Source organism: Leptonychotes weddellii, chromosome 1, assembly GCF_054177405.1.
Source record: "Leptonychotes weddellii isolate Sample4059 chromosome 1, ASM5417740v2, whole genome shotgun sequence".
Classification (NCBI taxonomy): Eukaryota; Metazoa; Chordata; class Mammalia; order Carnivora; family Phocidae; genus Leptonychotes; species Leptonychotes weddellii.
This window is the reverse complement of record NC_138369.1, coordinates 162,332,885-162,347,473: the sequence shown is the minus strand read 5'-3', so window position 1 is coordinate 162,347,473 and position 14,589 is coordinate 162,332,885. Positions and strand designations below refer to the sequence as shown.

The 14,589-nt window shown below is 35.2% G+C and overlaps 1 protein-coding gene across 1 annotated transcript in view; it reads right to left on the bottom strand.

Moving 5' to 3' along the window:
* Positions 1-14,589, bottom strand: part of GBE1 (1,4-alpha-glucan branching enzyme 1) — a 276,713-nt gene that overhangs the window by 125,649 nt on the left and 136,475 nt on the right. The window contains exons 6-7 of the mRNA XM_006726989.3: positions 12,322-12,412; positions 8,696-8,905 (exon numbers count right to left, since the gene is read on the bottom strand). Coding sequence (XP_006727052.1) covers positions 8,696-8,905; positions 12,322-12,412 — 301 coding nt within the window. The remainder of the gene's footprint in view (positions 1-8,695; positions 8,906-12,321; positions 12,413-14,589) is intronic.

Genomic DNA, 14,589 nt, shown 5'->3' with positions numbered 1-14,589 from the left:
AGCCCCGCATCGGGCTCCCTGCTCGGCAGAGAGCCTGCTTCTCCCTCTCCCTCTGCCGCTCTGCCTACTTGTGCTCTCTATCTCTGTTAAATAAATAAAAATCTTAAAAAAAAAAAAAAAGAATAGGAGAGAGGGAACAGAGGGGGGACTAGAGGAGTCGTCGTGTATCAGGTAGTCACAACGGTAACCACCGAAATCATCACGATCATCATCACTCCATAAAGACCAGATAACGCACCTGGACAGCTAGTCGGCCCCATTTGCTAACCTTAACATAGTACTAAGAACAGAGCTCAAGTTTCAGAAAAGTTGGCTATTATGCTGTTTTGTTTCCTGAAGCACTGAGAGTAAATGTAAAGTCTAACTGCTCCTGAGTTTTACTGATGCTTTCAGCAGACAGAATTTTGAAAGGCCACACAGGCAAAGGTCTAATCTTTGGGAGATATATTAACCTGGAAGGAGACAATGAAATAAATCCTGAGGCTGAGGGCTTCTCTTACTAACAATGAAAGAAAAAGAAGACAGACTGAAGACCTGAGGTAAAACCAAACAGGGATATCTCACACATCACAAAATGTGGAGGGGAAATTCGGGAATTAGAGAAAAATAGGCCTGATCACTAATCTATATGAATAGGGGGAAAGCCTTCAAAAATGAATAATCTTTATATCACTTATAAATGTGTTCTTCCAAAATTATAAGATACTCATATTTTCTGAAAAATAATTGGCTCAGTACAACATGGATTATTTACCGGACATCATTCGGCTAGGAAACTATGAAATATTACTTCATAACTTCAAAACTGCTAGTCCATACCCTAGAAAACAGACATGCTTAAACAAGTTGTTTTGTTACCCACAGATGGAAAATAGATTTTTTTTTCACTTTTACTTGCTTGTTTAAAAAGGTCATTAACAAAACCAGATATTATTACTATAGACTCTACGTCATTTCCACACTTAAATGAATAATCATTGAATGGGGACTTTCGGACCGTTTTCACTAACATGGACCAATGTCTTAAGCTAAAGAAGCTGCTTGGAGAGTGATGCACAGCGTTTTCAAATTTAAGGCAAATTACCAAGTAGAACTGTCCTACTTTAGAGTGAGTTTGGATTTGAGAATGAATGTTACAGGTGAATAAGACCTAAATACTCAAGATATTTTCACAATATCCCTGTGCACCTAAATTTTGACTTGAGAGGAATAAACGGGGCAGATAATACCAGGAAAAAAGTTCATACAAAAACTGTAAATCCTCACCCCTGTGCAGTGCTCCACATCAACAAAAACCTTTCAGCTAGGCTGAATAATCTCATAAACCCTGTGAGAAAAGTTATATTTCTTTTTTTTTTTTTTTTTAAGATTTTATTTATTTATTTGACAGAGAGAGACACAGCCAGAGAGGGAACACAAGCAGGGGGAGTGGGAGAGAGAGAAGCAGGCTTCCCACGGAGCAGGGAGCCCGATGTGGGACTTGATCCCAGGACCCTGGGACCATGACCTGAGCCGAAGGCAGATGCTTAACGACTGAACCACCCAGGCGCCCCGAGAAAAGTTATATTTCTACTATTCACACTCAAATCCAGACAGATTAGATTGATATAGCAACTTTCTTAATCTCTTTTACAAAAAAAAATTAGTCTGAATTTTGAGTCTAACTCTACTTTCTTTGAAATAGTAGATTTAACCATTTTCCTTAATCAAGCTGAAAGGACGTTCTGGCTTATACAACAAAGAAATACTAAAAGGAGAAGAAAAAATACTAGGAAAGAAGAAAACAATTAAGACTTTTTATGGGATATCCAGCATTCACTGAAGCTATTAACAATCTTACTGTGAGATTTTAATATTCTTAATGAAGAATAGGCTATTATTTGTTTGTTTTTAATTGCCTGTCTTTGGAATAGTTAGCTGTTTGCTAAATCTATGTCCAAAACTGTCTTTTAATCATTATCATTTGCTCTATAAAAATCATCTTTTTTACTTTTTATAAGTTTATAAAGCAAATAGGACAGGTATTTGTCTGTCTAAAATGATGATGTATTACCTCAATTAAAAATATGAAATGTTTGGATATGTATCCAAAGAAATTAAAAACATGTATTTTATTTTAGAGTTTGTGCTACATTTAAATATATTGAAAATATCACCTCTCTGAAGACATGGCACTTGGTAGATGTTTAATGTTTGTTAAACAAGTCAATAGAATAAATGAATTATTCAGAAAAAGTAGTTTATTTTTTTAAAATCTATGATGTTAACCTAAAAAGTTTATTTTTAAAAAGTCTACGATGTTAACCTTAATCTAACTAAAAAAATGGTCTCATTCAGTGATTTGTAAACTTTTTTGATTGTGTAAAGTATCAGTGAAAACTTTTCAACACATTCTCCCCTATATATATTTATTAATTGTATATATGTGACACTTGAGTAATACATTAGGTGCACTGTTAACTCATACACAAAAAGAAATAATATTATTTTTTTTTAATTTTTTTAAAAGATTTTATTTATTAAAGAGAGAGAGTGAGACAGAGCATGAGAGGGAGGAGGGTCAGAGGGAGAAGCAGACTCCCATTGAGCAGGGAGCTGGATGTGGGGCTTGATCCTGGGACTCCTGGATCAAGACCTGAGCCCAAGATAGACGCTTAACCAACTGAGCCACCCAGGCGCCACGAAACTAATTTTAAAATAAAGATAAAATAATCAAGGGTCTGGTTAAAGTTAAAAGTCACTTTGATATGTGATTTTAATACTTACCCTGGCTGTAACAGCTCACTAAAATATATAGGTAAAAATGAGAGGATCAATGACTCTATTACATTATAAAATTCTTCTTTCAACTCCCTCCATCATCTACCATCTTTGCTGAAATCTGACTTGTATATTTCCATTTTCCCTGAAGTTAGTCAGGTTACTTTTGCTGAGTAACCACAAGAGGATTCATTTATATTTATAACCAATGGGCTTAAGATATACTGAAACTGAAAACACTTTAAAAGTTTGATAAAAACTACGTCCAAGATTTATGTGTATGCAAAGAAATTTTATGACTGAAATTGTGGCAATAAAATCACAATGATGGAATTTTTTTCTTGGTATTTCTTTAAAGACCATTACTTCAAGTTAACTTTTAAAATATCACCTGCACCCTGAAGGGAATGACTTTTTGGTCTATTTTTTCCCCAAACTTCTGATAAGCATATGCTCAGGAGTTAACCAAGCATATAGGCTTTGTAACACATCCTAGGACATATGAATCTTTAAGTTTTCCAGATAATACCAAACTGTTTTCAAAAGTAGTTGTACATATTTACCTTTACTATGCTGTTATTTCTTTGTTATTGTGGTCCTTTTTTTTTTTTTTTTTTTAGAAAGAGAGCATGTGGGAGTCGGGGTGGGGAGGGCCAAGAGGGGTAGAAGGGGCAAAGAGAGAGAGAAAGAGAATCCTAAACAGACTCCACACTGAGTGTAGAGCCTGACTGAGGGCTCAGTCTCATGACCCTGAGATCATGACCTGAGCCGAAATCAAGAGTCAGATGCTTAACTGACTGAGCCACCCAGATGCCCCATGGTCATTTCTACTACAGCAAAAAAGTGAAATTATTTCGCCCAATGACATGTGCTTTTTGGTTTTTTGCTTTTAAGAAACCACAAAAAAGTACATGACTTTAAAATAATAATTTTAGAAGTTTCTATTCATGTCCTGGATGCTTAGTTTTTAAACATCTTGCTAATCACTCCTTAGCTAATATATCAGTGCACAATAAACAAAAGATGGATCATTAAGAACTGATTTGGTCATGATAAAATGTCATATATAAATATGCTAAAATTTTGTTTAGAATATTAGCAACTATGTTCATGAGGGTTTATCCCAGGAATGCAAGACCGGCCTAACATTCAAAAATCAATAAATGGAATTTACTATATTGACAAACTAAAAAAAGAAAAAAACATATGAAATCATAGACCACTTAAGATACAAATATCCACTCTAAACAGGGAAGGCCCCCATGAATTTCCTTCCACATTCTAACTTATGGAAAAGACCTATCATGGTTAAAACCCAATTATTATAGTGTCTATACTAAGAAGTATTTTATTCCATTCATGATTATGACCTTAAAAAACAAACTGGATTTATTTTTGTTTCTAGAAGAACTCTAGTAACTCAAGATAACAGTAGAGTATCTTCCTACCTAAAAGTTGTTTCATCAGGAACCCATGCTGATGGAATAAATATACTACCTTTGTATCCAAATGTAAGGTTCAGGGAAAATATGAGCATTAGCTCTACTACGTTATCTCCTTTGAGATTCAATATCTTATCTCTGAAAGAAATATTCAACAAAGAAAAGGTACTCATTTGAAACTTTAGTAATAGTTAAGGTATAATAATTGTTTAGACTCAACAAATTTGCAGCTGTCTTCTTATTTTATCAAGTGTATTTACATTGTGCCAGACGAATATGCAAAACAGAATTTAAAACTGAGACCTCTAAATTGTATCCATTATTTCTTAACTCTAAAAACTTCAGAAACTTATAGATGACAGATTTGTGAGAAAGTTCTCTTTACCAACTAAAGTAAGGACAACCCAATCTCTGTTATGAACTGTCATTAGTAATTTAGCAGAGCTAGAAGGCAGTTCAGCCGAGTAGACAGAAAATTAAAACATGGGCAGCTCCTGATTGGAAATTTATTCATAGCAGGTAATGAAATAGCGCAGTCAGGATCTCTGGTATTACTCAGAGTTAGAGATTTAATTCTGATAACTTTGATGATGGCACTTGAATCAGAGATTATAAACGGTGACAGGTTGTGACATATAGATAGGATGAAATGAGCATCAGCAACATATCTTACAGAAGCTGATTCTATATAAGATTAATTTTCTCAAACAGTAAATATAATAATTTCAAAAATTATTACAAGTTTTCAAAGAAGAGGCTTAGGCCTTACATAAACCATGTACCACTTTTATATATACTTTTCCATGGAGGATAATATTAATCAACAAATCAAAGATAAGGGGTGGAAAATAACTTATATTTTAAAATACGTATCTTCTGATTTCATCTGGATAAGGAACAAATCCAAAATTACAGGCAGAGTAGCTACTCTATGGGGAAAATATTAGTGAAGGCTAGGTTTTCATGTGTTATTTGCATGTTTAATGAGTTTATATTCATTAAATGCATTCATGTACAAAGAATGTTATTTATATTTATTAAGGATAATAATTTTTTATTTTGAATAACGTGCTTTTTTATACTTTCTAATTATCAACACTGACATTACTTTTATAACGAAAAGTATATTTTTAAAAAACTTGCTTATTTCAGACAAAACTCTCTACCACAGAAATAAGGCTTAAAAAGAAGTATTTCCCCATACACAGGTATTTCAATATTTTTTTGAATTTGTGAAATGGCATATTCACTGTGTGTGGTCAAAACTTTTTAGATGTGGGGATTTATTTATTCATTTTTAAAGATTTTATTTATTTATTTGACAGAGAGATAGAGAGAGAGCACAAGTAGGCAGAGCAGCAAGCAGAGAGAGAGGAAGCAGGCTCTCCGCTGAGCAGGGAACCTGACGCGGGGCTCGATCCCAGGACCTGGGATCATGACCTGAGCCAAAAGCAGACGCTTAACCAACTGAGCCACCCAGGCACCCCAAGATGTGGGGATTTAAAAACATAGCACAAAAATTCTTTAATGCTCCTGCCATTGAATGAAGGGGTCCATGTCCCCTCTCCTTGAAATTGTAACTGTTTGAGCTATAGTTTATAGAAGAAATGATGTTGGGTCAGTTTCTCGACCCAGACGTTAAGAAATGGAAGCCTGCATGTCCTGTTATCTAGTACATTCACTGTTGTAAGAAAGCCCAAGTAGGCTGTGAAGTGGGCTCCAAGAAGTGGAGCTGAGGCCCTCTGGCCCACAGCCAGCACCAACTGTCAGTCATGTGAGTGAACCATCTTTAAAGTGGACACTGAAAGCTCCACCCCTTAACTGAGCCACTCTAACTGACACAACATGAAGACAGGAAGAGCTGTCTGCCTGAGCTATGCCCAAATTGCAGATCTAGAAACAAAATAAACAACTGCTGTTATCTGAAGTCACTAAATTTTGAGCTGGTTTGTTAAGCAGCAATAAATAACCAAAACAACAGAATCCGACTTTAAACATGAATGCTGATTATAAAAATGGCTTTAGCATTCTACCAGAGCAATGTTATTTTACATATGCTATAACTAATCAGAATAGAAGGAAGAAAATGTAAAAGAAAAGCCTTATAAGTTTCATCAACCTAATATAAATTTTGTCAAAAAAGCTTTTAATAAATTGCACGAAGTATTGAGAAAATAATTCTGGTCCAACAATCTTTAGTATTTCATATATTGAGAAACCTAAGTATTAAAAAATTATTTGTTTAAATTTAGCGATTTAAATTGTTTAATTTGGCTTTGTAAGGTTTTATCTATATTGTATAAGGATGTCATAACCAGTAAGTATAAGCTGATACAGAAAAAACGAATTCTATTAAATTGGAAAATATAGATATCAAATAGAATAGAACATTAATAAAATGGATTTTAAATGGAACTATATTTACAAAGGACTAGGCCTATATGACATAATGCAGCCAAAAAATTATTCATAATAAAAATAATAAGCCAAAATCATGATATATATTTTTTACCAAAAGCAAGATTAATGGTTAATTCCATAACAAAAGAAAACAAGTATTAAATAAAATGTTAAATATGTCTTAACTTCTGCAAAAGAAATGTTTTTTAAAACAATTATGTATAATCCTTTTTCTTTAGAAAATTGGATGACTTTTAATGGACTATGAGAGCTCGAGGTAGGGAAAAACACACTACAATAAATATTTTAATAAAATAATCTTTTTTTTTTTTAAAGATTTTATTTATTTATTTGAGAGAGAGGATGAGAGGAGAGAGAGAGCACATGAGAGGGGGGAGGGTCAGAGGGAGAAGCAGGCTCCTTGCCGAGCAGGGAGCCCGATGCGGGACTCGATCCCGGGACTCCAGGATCATGACCTGAGCCGAAGGCAGTCGCTTAACCAACTGAGCCACCCAGGCGCCCAATAAAATAATCTTTTTAACATAAAGATCCATACACTTAAATTATTTCTTTTTAAAGACACAGCTCTACAGAATAACTGTCCTAACACAAAAATTGAACCATTTAATGTATGCTTTTCATAAGGCACAGTTCTGCAGTATAGAGTCAACTCTTATTCCTCTAAATATGAACCAGAGATCTCAGTTAATTGTATCACTTGCCCACAATCTACGTTTATAAGATTTTCTCAAGAGTGGAGTTATACCACAGAATTAGCACAGGTTCAGTCCTTTTTACTTGTTATAAATCCGTAGTAGGAAAAGCAATGTTCAAAAAGGTGACACAAATACAAAATACCTTTGCAAAGGGAATTGTATTAGCCCCCAAACTCTGCCTCCTCTTATAATGAAAAACCTGAGAGCCAGAATGATTAATCGATTTGTTCCAGAATGAAACTCGGCCTGGAACCCTGCCACCCACTCCACCTCTTGTGTCTTTTCTCATGTGTTATGTGGCTTCGTCTGGCCTGAGTGATTCCTATACGTTATGAAATATAAAACAATGTATAATATTCAGGAAAGAGCAAAGCAGAACAATTTCCTCCATATGAAAGTCATCTAATTTATGTTGAAAAATTAGAAATCTTCATTTTGTCAAGGTACTTGCTAAAGCGTTTTTCTATACTGCTCGTTTTCCAGATATGTGTATGTTTATGTATAATGCAACATCCAAAAGAAAATTCATTAAATTTCTTTTAAAAATATTATAAAAAATTAGTTATACATTGATACTCTGCTACTTTTAATATTTCTGACAGCGTATTTTCATATTTTCACTTATAATCAATAATGGATACAAACTGTTAGTATTTTTCACTTTTTGAAATATTTTTGCCATATTATGCTATTTAATCACCTAAAACCCCTTTCTACTTAAATGGTAAAAGAAGTCAGAGGTGGGTTTAATCTTAATTGTTTCAACATTAAGCCTTAGTTTACTTTTATGTAACGTGGTCCTAATAATAGGACTTACCATGTGTAAGTAGAGTTGCTATGCAGAATAAATAAAATATGTAGCTAATGTATCTAAAACACTTAGCATCATCCCTGACATATTACATACTAATAAATGTTAGTTGTTATTAAAGTTATATTAATTTAGCTGTGATCAAGAACATGGCAATATTATTAAGATAGCAAAATATGAAGTACAATTTTGAAAAACTGCCTACTTAAAACCATGTACATATTTCTATTAAAAGGAGATTTGCTACAGTTAATACAACCTAATAAAGTATTCTTTTAGATATTAAAAAAATATTCACATTAATCCTTTTAAATGGCCATATAACCAATATATTTTAAATGACATAAGATTGGTAAAACTGCAATTTAACACAACTTACCACAAATACATGTGCTATTCAAAACAAGGTAAATTCTGTAAGTGTGTTAAATATTCCTTATAAAATTTTAAATAATTGAACTAATTAATTATATACCAGTGAAAGACTACACACACACACAATGAACTTAGTAATATTCCTTGAAATGTTTTTTAAACAAAGACATTTCCATATGGTATGTACCTACCTGGAGTAGGCAAACAATCGACTATCCCAAAGATCATGATTCCCTCTAGGTCCAGAATGAAAATAACAGGAATCAGTCCCATCAAACATGTTCAATCCATCTTCTGAATTTTTTGAAGCGTGGCTGTGTACCACATCTAAGAGGACCGTGATACCCATTGAGTGAGCCGTGTCAACCAGTTCTTTTAGCTCTTCAGGCGTTCCATAACGGCTAAAGGTAAAGAATAAAGCAAAAACAAAATCGTATCATATTTAAAGCAAACATCTAATCATTTATTGTGTATCAATTGCTTTACCAGTACAGTACTGGATACTTTAAATATGCAAATTCAATATGATATAATACTTAGATACAAGTCAATGTGGCATCATATTTTCTATAAAAGCATTCAATAAAAAAAACAGTAATTTAAATCCAGCTATTGCATGTAGATTTACATCCCCGTGAAAATTCACATTTTGAGTAGGTAGGCAGTAAATTTTGTTTCTCTATACTCAGAGCTTCTGATTTCCTTCTCCAAGCCTACCTAGCCTGGACAGCATTGTCATCCCTGTTCATATACTTGGCCATCCCTGTGAATGTGTGTGCTCAGGGTTGGGGGGGCTCTTAGAGTATTTCTTTGAATATCCTTGGTGCCTTGAGTGAGACCATCCCTCTTGCACTTACTTATTCCCAAACTGGAATGCCCCCAGGTGCCAGAAGGCCGAGAGAATGTGCCATGTCTGTCACCACCCAAGCAGAAAACATGGGTAGCTCATAGGCACAGGTGTTTGTGTTAACAGCAGTTTTCTTGTCTGCATGAAATAGAAAACAAATCACTCCTAAGAGGGAAGGCTTTTCTTAACCTATGTAAAATCTCAATATTGGCCTTCCATAGCATCAACTTTGCTTTTAAATAAATAATCACCCAATTGCCCTTGTGATTATTATTGTCTCACTTCCTCACTTGAGCGCAGGGGCTGTGACTATCTGGTTTCCCACGATACAGTACAGTCCTTAGTATATAGCAGGTCTCCTGCTAGCTAACTCCATTGGGCAGCAAGACCTGTCTTTGAAAAATGCAATGTGATCATTTCATTTTTACTAAAATCATACTTGCACTCCCGTTGTCCTTAGGATGAAGACTGTGGACCTTATCATGACCTACTGCACTGTTTAATTTGGCTCCTTCCAATAACTTTAGATTTATGACCCTTTACTCCTTTCTCTCCTTATCGCAGCCACCTAGCCTTTTTTTTCCTACTCAGTGAACAGCGTGTTCAGAGAATAAATAGCCTTAAAATTTCATTCATTTGTTTTTTCAACAAATACTTATTAAGCTATCTACCATGTGTCATGAAATTTTCTATACTCTGGGATTCAGCAGTGAACAAAATAAATATCACTGCCCTCATGGAATTTACATTCTATTTGGAGGACTACAAATAAATAAGCAAAACATGGGGGATGTCAGATAGCAATAACTTCTCTAAAGAAAAACGAAGCAAAGCCGCTGGTAGAAAGGGCGGGTTTGCTATTCTAAACAGGGTTATCAAGTGAAAGTTTCATGAAGAAGGCAATGTTCGAAGGAACACCTGGAAGAAGAAGGGAGTAAGGCATGTGAACATTTAAAAGATAGAATATTTAGAAAGAAAGGGCACTGGGGAAATAAGCTAGGAACACTTGGACGAAAAGCAAATAGGCTAGTGTGGCCCAGAGTGGAATGATCAATAAAGGGATGAGTCCAGAGAATCAGTCAAGACCCAGATCACATGAGGTCTTAATGGATCAATATAAGGCCTCTGACTTTTACCTGAAAGAGATAAGGAATCACTAGAAAGTTCTGAGTAAGAGAGTAACATGACCTTTTATTTTAAAGTGGTTACTCTTGTCACTATGCAGAGAGTAGCCATGTGTATGGAGGGAGAGAAGGCTAGTGAAGGGGTAGGAGAACAAGAGAAAACAGAATGCCCAATTAAAAGGCTACTGAAATAATCCAGGTTATAGATAATGGCAACATGGAGCAGGGTGGTGGCAGTTGAAGAAGCCAGATTTGGGATACATTTTGAAGATACAAGGTGGTTAGGTTTTATGATAGTTAGAGTATAGGAATGTCCTGACAGAAAGGGAAAAGTCCAGGACAATGTGAAGTGTATTTAAGCCATAAGAGTGGATGACACTCGATGGGACCCCCAATATATGTCATACATACACAGAAGAGAATGGAACCAAGGGCTAAGCCCTGGAGGTCCAATATTCAGTGGTCAGAAAAAGCAAAGGAAATTTTAAAAAATAAATAAAAAGCAGCAAGAGAGATAGGAAAAACCCAAACAGGAGGATAATAGTTTCCTGAAAACCAAGGACAGAAAAATGTCCTAAAAAGGTACAAGTAACTAATTGTGCCAAATGCTGCAGACAGTTCAAGCAAGTTAATAGCTGATCAGTGGACTTAACAGTGTGGAGGTCATCAGTACACTTTACAAGAGCAATTTCAATGAATAGGTGAAGAGCTTACCTGGAATGAGTTCAAGCAAGAAGAGGAATGAAGGATTTAGAGATTATAAATATAGGTAATTTACTCAGGGGGAACGACTATAAAGAGAAACAGGTAAAAGGATCAGTATCTTTTCTCTATGCTTGGAAAGCTCTCTCCCTATTCCCACTTCACCCCTCCTCTCAGTTCACTCTTTTTTTTTTTTTTAATTTTATTTTTAAAGATTTTATTTATTTATTTGAGAGAGAGAGAGCTAGAGCATGAGCGAGGTGGAGGGGCAGAGGGAGAAGCAGACTCCCCGCTGAGCAGGGAGCCCAATGCGGGGCTAGAGCCCAATGCGGGGCTGGAGCCCAATGCGGGGCTCGATCCCAGGACCCCGGGATCATGACCTGAGCCGAAGGCAGACGCTTAACGACTGAGACACCCAGGCACCCCCTCCCAGTTCACTCTTAATTATGTTCTAGATCTCAGTTCCAACATCAGTTCAGATCTAATCTAAACTGATCAGATTCCTCATTCTAGGCTTTTATAGCACCCTGTCATTTTCTTCTTAGCTTTTATCATGGGTAGAAATCAACAAGTATGATTACTGGATTAACATTATATGCCACAACAGTGTGAGCTCCATGAGGTGGAGACAATGTTGGACTTATTCAACTTGCAGTCATTTAGGTCAGCACTTCTTCAATTACATGGACTCCTTGGTGTCCTTCTGCCCAGAGAGTCACATTCCTTGGATTTTAGCCTGGAAAGGACAATCCTTCTGTAGTAGTATGTTCTACTAAGAGCCTTCTCAGTCACATTCCTACATAGCCAAACTCTTTCCAGAAAAGGATGTGAGCTCTGGCAATTATGACTTCCATGAGACGTGATTTTCTGACTAAGACTTGGGCCTCCAAATGCATGACAATTTCAGCAGGTTGACTGGATATTCTTTACCAGAAATCATTTCATGAAAAGCAATGTCCAACCTCTAAGGCTTGATGGGAAGAGAGTCTATGATCTTAGTAAAAAAAAAAAAAAAAAAAAGCTCAGCTTCTGTTAACTCTATTAACTCTAAATTAGGTTACAAACCAATATCATATAAAAGGTAAAAATTCATTTTATTTTTTTTCTCAAATAAAAATGGTTAGAATTGGGACTTTCATTTTACCTTGAAGCTGCAAAGAAGCTTGTGATCTGGTAACCAAAACTGGCATAGTAAGCATGCTCCATTATTGCCATCATCTGAATGCAGTTGTATCCTATACAAGCAAAGGTCAAACAGAGATTAAAAGCAACATTAAAAAAAAAAAGAAATGAAAAAATATATAAACACAGCATCCTTGTTCTGAAGACATTAAGTTTTATATATGATCATTTACATATAAATGATTTGATCACTTTGAAAAGTTCTACTGCTTTAATATCTTTTGCTTGTCTGACCTTCTAACACAAAATCGGACAGTTAGTTATTGAGAGTTGTAGTCTAGCTATTTGAAACGTCTTCATTTTAACAAGTAATAAATGATATGCAAATATACTCTTAATTTGACTTTAGAATATTAAAGATGGCAATCTACATATGCTAAACTTCAGTTGCACTTGTAATATTCATACTGAAGACTATGAAAGCTAAATAAAAGTAACCAGTTGCATGCCATATACTTTTTATTTTACCTTTTTCTTTATGTTTTAATTATTTCTACCATATAACATAGGATATACCAGTAAATCCATTTTTCCGCAAGGTAGCTTTTACAAAGCCAGAATTAATTCTTCTACTTTCTGCAACTTCTATGCCTATATACAGGTACTGCAAAGTTGTCTGTGTACACACATGGGCACACAGAACCCAGAAGCATTTACTAATATGTTTTTAATATAAGCAAATAATCAAAGAAGAAACTTTTGATCTTTAAAAAAATAACTAAGGAAACATTTTTTTCCTTCAAATTTGGTAGAATTTTCAAATATGATTTGACTGCTTTGAAAGTTCCATTTCTGTAACATACATAGAAAATACTCTGTTCTCAAAGTCCAATTCATGTCAGTATGGCTTCTCCTGTACATATTTCATTTTTTTTTTTAAAGATTTTATTTTTATTATTTATTTGACAGAGAGACACGGCGAGAGAGGGAACACAAGCAGGGGGAGTGGGAGAGGGAGAAGCAGGCTTCCCGCTGAGCAGGGAGCCTGATGCGGGGCTCGATCCCAGGACCCTGAGATCATGACCCTAGCCGAAGGCAGATGCTTAACGACTGAGCCACCCAGGCACCCTGAGACAGAGTATTTTTTTTTTTTTTGCGAGAGAGAGAGAGAGAGAGAGAGAGAGAATGAGCAGGGGAGAGCAGCAGAGGGAGAGGGAGAAGCAGGCTCCCCGCTGAGCAGGGAGCCCGACGTGGGACTCGATCCCAGGACCCTGGGACCACGACCCGAGCCGAAGGCAGTCGCCCAACCGACTGAGCCAACCAGGCGCCCATCCTGTACATATTTCAGTACTGAACTAATAGTGGAACCACTGCAAAGTCACATTCAGATTTAGAGATTCATGTTTAAAGAAAAACATAAACTATGCTTCATAATCTGCTGTTGGCTTTTTCATTATAAAAACAATCTAACTCTATCACATTTCTATCATGACAGAAATATGTATATAAACTCCTGCTCAGGTAACATAAATGAATTATATATTTTATAACAAAATACAGAGTTTGTAGTTTATTTCTCTATTATGAAATAAATATTATTCTTATGATCAAGCGCCGATTTATAGTTTTTATTATTAATTTTATAGCATTACTCATTCTTAGATTCATTTATGTTCAGAGTTCTGTGTTATTCAACTGAAACACAACAATGAACAAGAGAATCCTTGTTCTGTCAAACCTTCTGCAAGACCTGGGTCATAAACAATGTATTACAGCATGAAATGGCAGAACATCCCAAATACGACAATTTAAATATAATACCTATTAAATATAATTAATATTAAATTCTTCATATATTTACTTAATTCTGGTTTCTGGAATCTGACCTCACCATCACAGACAATTAAGATCCATGTATAACAGAACTTTAACAGTGAGTTGAAAACCTTTCTTCTAGCCAAAGTTTGGACTGCCTACCAGAAGCAGAACAATTAAATGTACTTTATCTTCCTGCCTAGCTGTTGGAGCAGGTGCTAATAGGCTGTAAAATGATAAAAAAGCATTACCAATAAAAAGAAAAATAACAAATTTAAAGCATACTGAATCAATAATTCAGCAGTACACTATTAACTTTCCTGGTTGTTCCCATGAAGACAAGGATCTGTGTCATTACAATCCAACATACAAATATCTAGAACAATGTCTTAGAACAAAGATGCACCATAAATATCTGTCAAATAAGACAGACCGGAGATGTGTATATATATATATACACATATATATGTACACA